General features: G+C 52.4%; 1 gene segment (V, D, J or C); it reads left to right on the top strand.

The window, feature by feature from the left end:
• Window positions 1–3329: 3329 nt before the first annotated feature.
• On the top strand, window positions 3330–6790 carry LOC120859557 (the record flags this gene model as incomplete). The annotated part of the segment is given in 4 exon segments: window positions 3330–3414; window positions 3530–3859; window positions 4152–4309; window positions 6634–6790. Coding segments are annotated over 4 exon segments (691 nt in total), but the record flags the coding sequence as incomplete, so codon positions are not given.
• Window positions 6791–6938: the final 148 nt, after the last annotated feature.

Genomic DNA, 6938 nt, shown 5'->3' with positions numbered 1-6938 from the left:
TATTACCCAGAATTCCCTCGTGCCACTGCCTGGCCACATGTCACTCCTGCCCTTTGAATTCTTACCTCAGAGGCAATATCACCCTGGCCCTGAGCTGCATCGGAATCCCAGACCCCAGAGGCCGTGCCCGAGTGCAGGTGCTGGAAGTGACGAGGGCCACCAGGAACAGCTGTTCTGTTTCAAAGTGCTGCCCCAGCCTCGAGAGCACACACCTCAGTCACACCAGAGACTTGTCTTCCTCTGAGACAAGGTCCGGGGAGGAACTGGCTTGCTACCTGGACAGCTATTGACCCACGATTTGTTGGCTGGATATGTTTCTCCTTCCCATAAAAAAAGAAAATCCAGACCATCTCACTGGTTTGCTCAGCAGGCCACTGTCCAAAGTCTTAGAGGTGCAAGAAGAAATTTCTGGGTGTCCTGCAAAAACAGTGAATTTTCATACAAAGAAGATTTCCCTGGAGAATATTTGAATAACCATGTGACAGCCTGGACCAGGGGTGCATAAACCTGCTACTTGACACAGAATTCCAGCGGCTGCAGGGGAATGTCCACATCAGAAATAGGAAAAGGCCACCTGTAAATTGCTTTGAAAAGAAAAGGCAGAACTTTCCTCCAGGTACACCCCTATTTAGCTTGAGAGCTGACGTCTAATATGGAGGATGGAGGCAAAATGAGGGAAAATTGCCATCAAAAATATTGACAATTCAGTTCAGTTCAGTTCAGTCGCTCAGTCGTGTTCAACTCTTTGTGACCCCTTTGGACTGCAGCTCGCCAGACCTCACTGTGCATCACCAACTGCCGGAGTTTACCCAGACTCATATCCATTGAGTTGATGAGGCCATCCAGCCATTTTATCATCTGTCATCCACTTCTCCTCCTACCTTCAATCTTTCCCAGCATCGGGCTCTTTTCCAATGAGTCAGTTCTTCGAGTCAGGTGGACAAAGTTTTAGAATTTCAGTTTCAGCATCAGTTCTTCCAATGAACACTCAGGACTGATCTCCTTTAGGAGGGACTAGTTGGATCTCCTTGCAGTCCAAGAGACTCTCAAGAGTCTTCTCCAGCACCACAGTTTGAAAGCATGAATTCTTCAGCGCTCAGCCTTCCTTAGGGTCTAACTCTCATGTCTGTACATGACTACTGGAAAAGGCATAGCTTTGACTATACACACCTTTGTCAGCAAAGTGCTGTCTCTGCTGTTTAATCCATTGTCTAGATTTATCATAGCTTTTCTTCCAAGGAGCAAGCGGCTTTTAATTTCATGGCGGCAGTCACCATCCACCGGGATTCTGGAGCCCAAGAAAATAAAGTCTGTCTGTGTTTCCTTTGTTTCCACATCTATTTGCCATGAAGTGATGGGACCAGATGCCATGATCTTAGTTTTTTTGAATGTTGAGTTTTAAGCATTGTTTTAAGCATACTGTTGTTCCATCGGGACCTAGGATGTTCACCTGGAACAGAGCTGATAAAAACTCAATTTTCTCATCTTGAAACAGGAGGCTCAGCCCTCCCCTCCTTCCTCTCATCCAGACTCATTCAACAAACATTTGTCCCTGAGCGGCTGCTGCTGCGATGCGCCAGAAGGCATGTGCTCATAAGTCTTAGGGTGGAAACAGAAAAACACCAAAACAAAACTGAAACAAGACCATGGTTTTAAAGAGTGAGGTTGTAACTGATTCTCTGAAGAAAACAGAGAGGGCAAAGAATGCCTCTGTGGGACTTGACCTGCAAAGGGGATCCCTTTAGCTTGGCCCACACTGGCCACGGAGTCACCTCTCTTGTGCTTCTGAAATGTGTGTCACTCGGTATAAACAGCTGCCTCCCAGGTGACCAGGGGCCTAGGCTGTGGTGGGATGAGTTATGCAGTCTCGGTGAGGGTCCGTCCACCAGGTGGGACAGGTGATACAGCCCATCCTGGAGGGAGTTAAAGGACAAAGAGACAAGGGCTTAGAGGGGATTGGGGCAGGGAGGGCGGCGGGCTGGAGGGAGCGGTCTGGGACTGAGCTGGATGGGAAGGGGAGGGCAGGAGGGAGGGATGTCCAGCTGCCACTCAGCTGCTTCCCTGGGCTTGGTTGGCAACGTCTGCAGCCACCAGGGGGCAGTAAAGGCCAGGATTTGGGGAAGGTTCTGGTGGCTCACACTGTCCCACGTGAAGGTTCAACAGGCGTCCCCAGCGGTTCAGTGGTAAAGGACCCAGCTGCCAACGCGGGAGACTTGGGCTCAGTCTCTGGGTCAGGAAGACCCCCTGGAAAAGGAAATGGCAACCCACTCCAGTCTTCTGCCTGGAGAAGCTCATGGACAGAGGAGCCTGGTGGGTATGGTGCATGGAGTCACACAGAGTCACCACCAGCTGATGCCTAAACCACAGCACCAAGTGAGGTGTCAACAGCTGCTTCTCCCAGATCCCTTCTTATGTCCCAATGCATTCGCGCTGCGATAAACTGTCTTCAGAAGTGCTAACAAATGGCCAATGGCTCAGGCTCGGCTCTCAGACTCAGAGCACCGCCGAGAGAGGGGGACAAGAAGGAGCTGGGGGTGAGGAGGAACCCACTGGGCATTTGGGACACGCAGAACAGACTCTTATCCATTGGACGGATAAACACCAAGGTCCTATGCACAGCACAGGGAATTGTGTTCAATGTCCTGTGATAAACCTTGTCAGAAAAGAACACGGAGAAAGAATATATACGTGAGTATAACCGAATCACTCTTCTACAGCAGAATTAACACTACATTGTAATCAACTATACTTCAACATAATCCTTTGTTTTATCTTTCACTTTTTCTTTTTGGCTGTGCCTCGCAGTGTGCAGGATCTTAGTTCCAGACAGACCAGTGATCAAACGCGAGCCCCCTGCAGTGGAAGCTCAGAGAGGTAACCACGGGACCACCAGGGAAGTCCCTTCAATAACAGTTTTTTAAAACAGAAGGAGCTGAGGGGTAATGGTTTCCAGCTCTGCGTTTGGCTCCTGGACTGTGGGACAGCTGCATCTTTGAGCCGTCGGGGCCGCAGTTCTCTCTTTGTGGATCAGCCCACAGGACATTCTGGGATTTCTCCTCCAGGAACCACGATGACGTGTGGAAAGATAGGAAACCCCAGGTTCACTCCCCACATCCTGTCATGGACTTGGTCTGTCCTCACTCAACATGTCAAAGAGTTAATTCTCAGGAAGTTCTACCCAGGGAGGGAGGAGTATCTAGACCAAAGGGCCAGGTCAGAGAGGGTGAGCAGAGGGGGTGAGGAGGGGCAGGAGCAGGAAGCACATTTGCATGGGGGCCCCGCCCTCCTCTGGGGGAGGGGATAAGAGGGGACTGGGGACCAGGCCCAGGGCTGCGGGCTCAGAAGGCAGCGTCTGGGGCGTCTCCACCATGGCCTGGGCTCTGCTCCTCATCACCATCCTCACTCAGGGCTCAGGTGAGGCCTCCAGGGAAGGGGCCCCGGGGACCTGACTCATCCCTGGTGTCTTTGTCCTCAGGGTGACCTGGGCCCCAGCAGGGAACTGACCACAGTGTGTTTCTCCTCTTTGCAGGGTCCTGGGCCCAGTCTGCCCTGACTCAGCCTGCCTCAGTGTCTGGGAATCCGGGACAGACGGTCACCATCTCCTGTACTGGCACCAGCAGTGACATTAGTTATAATGGTATGGGCTGGTACCAACAGCTCCCGGGCTCAGCCCCCAAAACTCTGATTTATAATGTCGATAAACGGCCCTCAGGGATCCCTGCTCGGTTCTCTGGCTCCAAGTCCGGGAACACAGCCACCCTGACCATCTCTGGGCTCCAGGCAGAGGACGAGGCCGACTATTACTGTAGCTCATATAGAAGTGGTAACAATGTGCACGGTGGTTCAAGTTCATGGGGAAGTGAGGCCAAAACCCACCCGAGGTCACAGGCTCCCTGTTGCTCTGACTCGGCTGGTAGCTCGTCTGCATCTGATGTTGAAGCGTCAGCAGCTGAGAGGGCACCTGAGGACCCTTCTGAGGGATGAGGAGAAGAGGAAGCGGTGGTTTCATGGTTGTTTTCCCTCCTCTTTAAGCCGAATCCGAGTGGGAACATGACCCAAGAAGATAGTCACGGCTCGTGAGGAAGCTGCCACGCGGGCCTGTGCTGATTCTCCTCTGGGCCCCCACCCGTGTTGCCCCCCTTTGCTTCTAGACCAACCACCGCAATCAGCTCAGCAGGATCCTAGGCTGAGTAGAGACTGTGACCCACGGGACCGACACTGCCCTGCGGGAACTGCTTGGTTCTCCTATTTCACGGGCCGGAACCCCCTAGACCAAACGGGCAGGGGACGCAAAGGGAGGCGGTCAGCGGTGGGCGGAGCACACAGCTGGGTCAGCTGGATCCACTGACCTGGGCTCCCTTCACACAGACTCTGCGTTTCATGCCACCTGCAGCTGGCAGGGGTGGCAGAGGGCACAGGGGAGTCCCAGTGGTGTGGCTGATTAGTTACTGGAAGCAGAGTCCAAACTGTGATCCTTAGGGAAAGGTTGTTGTGGAGGCATGAAAGACGCTGGGATTGCTGGCCTCCGGAGGACAGAAATTCGATCCGGGGCCAGTGACGAGGCTGAAGGCTCAGAGCTTTTGAGTAATAAAGTTTTATTAAAGTGAAAAAGAGATAGAGAAAGCTTCTGACATAGACATCAGAAGCAGGCAGAAAGAGTGGCCCCTTGCTAGTTTTTAGCAAGAAGTTGTATACCTATGAGCAGGCTGCTAAAAGGAAATGTCTCAAAACTCAGAGAGTGGCACCAGGCCCCTCAACCACAACATGCATTTTGAGATAATATTAGCACAAGGTAAGTCACCCCAGGCCATAAAACATTTGACGTGATTCTTAAAGAAAGGTAGGTTTCCAAGCAAATGCATAGTCTCATTCATATAGCTTAAGAGGACATTTGCATGAGTAAAACATACTGGTTTGTTGAGCCATTATGGTTCTGAGCCTTAGGCAGAATCAACTGGAAGAAAAACAGAGCCTAGGAGAAGGAAATGGCAACCCACTCCAGTATTCTTGCCTGGAGAATCCCAGGCACAGAAGAGCCTGGTAGGCTGCCATCTATGGGGTCGCTCAGAGTTGGACCCAACAGAAGCAATTTAGCAGCAGGTAAATACATAGTTCATTAACATAAATTAAGAAAAGATTTCCATAAGGAAATGCACTGGTTAGCTCAAGGTTTGAGAAAAGTTAAGTTCTGGTGGAACCAGGTGTCGTCATGGCAACATAGATTGTAAAAGAAACCTCCTTGTAATTCTGCATAGAGAAGGAAAAAAATCTGACACTTGCAGTTTGTTTCCTCCTGGCCCTTAAGAGAGAGATTAAAACAACGCCTGACACTTGAAGCCTGTTTCCTCCATTTGGAGACCCACAGCCTTCCTTCCTGTTACCCTCTCACCAGTCAGTGAACTAGAGGACCCAGACCCGTCTGCCTGAACACAAAGGGACTCAACGCGTAAGGAGAGTGTGAGGTTAGAAGGGATTTGTGCTTTAAGACCTGCTACCCACACTTGGAGGGGGCTTCCCAGGTGGTGCAGTGCTAAAGAAGCAACCTGCCCAGCAGGAGACCGGAGTTCAATCCCTGGATGGGGAGGATCCCCTGGAGAAGGAAATGGCAAGCCAGTCCAGTATTCTTGCCTGGGAAATCCCATGGATAGAGGATCCTGGTGGGTTACAGTCCATGGGGTCACAAGAGTAGGACACAACTTACCAATGAAACCACCGCCAAACTCCTACTTTGCTCCAAAACCTTCTAGGTCAAGTGAACAAAAGTCTAACTCAAGTCACAGCGCCTGGATCAATTTCCAGCCTTGAGCCAGGTTGTTGGTGGTGGTGGTTTAGCTGCTAAGTCTTGTCCTACTCTTGCAACCCCATGGACTGTAGCCCGCCAGGCTCCTCTGCCCACGTGCCAAAACTGGAGAAAGCCCACTCCGCAATGAAGACTCAGTGCAGTCAAAAAGAAATATAAATAAACAAATAAATTTTCTAAAAAAGAGCTAGAAGTACTTAAAAAAAAAAAAAAAAAGACCGAATCTTATTTTCGAGGGAATCAATCAGAGGCCCATGGTCAAGTCTATCAGGCCTGGAGTCTGGGGAAAGGAGACTTTCAGACTTTTGAGTAGCCGGGGGCACTGTGAGTCCCTGTCTCCGTTTGTGGGAGCTGGCCCAGCTGAGTATCTTTTCATCTGACGCCATTCTCGTTTCCCGAAAGTGGTCCTCGCGCGTGTGTCAGGGGCCATGAGGCCCCTCATGCCCCGGGACAGTGGGTGACAGCCGAAGGAAAGCAGGCACAAAACCCTCACCACCCCCTCCACACTCCCTCCGTCGGGCAGGGGTCCCCAGCTGGGACCCAGCCCTGGTGCAGGCAGCAAGCTGGGTGGCTGGGGATGGGCCTGAGGGCCGCTCCTCCCTGGAGAGACAGAGGAGAGTTCTCGGTGCGGGAGGCCGGCCGCAGGCACGAGGCCCTCAGGAAGCAGCGCGTGTAGAAGCATCACCAGCATGTCCTGGACCACGGTCCCCTTCACGGGCCTCTGCACAGGTCAGGGCAGACGCCCTGGGTGGTGGGGAGGGGGCCTGGGCAAAGGGCCTTGTGGAGGAGGGGCCCTAACAGGGGTGCCTGTGGGTGTCTCCTGTTCTCTTCAGCTGGCAGCTCCCAGCCTGTGGGGACTCAAGACCCTTCCTTATGCTGTCATCCAGGCTGAGAGTCACCCTCACCTGCATCCACCCCCAGTCACTCTTAAGTCCATCCTTGGGGGCAGAGTGGCCCTCACCATCGCTGCAGACAAGGCTGAGGACCTCTGTATAGTCGGGCCCGATGCACCTGCTTCACACTCAGCTTCTCACAGGGAGGCTGAATCAGCCTGGCATACCCACTCCACCTTCCTCCCCGCCTGGTCCTTCCAGAGCCCAGAGCCTGGATCAGCTCCACAGACAGGGCATCCAATCCC

The sequence above is a fragment of the Oryx dammah genome, unplaced genomic scaffold (genome assembly GCF_014754425.2).
Source record: "Oryx dammah isolate SB20612 unplaced genomic scaffold, SCBI_Odam_1.1 HiC_scaffold_1540, whole genome shotgun sequence".
Classification (NCBI taxonomy): domain Eukaryota; kingdom Metazoa; phylum Chordata; class Mammalia; order Artiodactyla; family Bovidae; genus Oryx; species Oryx dammah.
The sequence above is the reverse complement of the archived record's forward strand: the minus strand, read 5'-3'. Positions and strand labels throughout refer to the sequence as shown.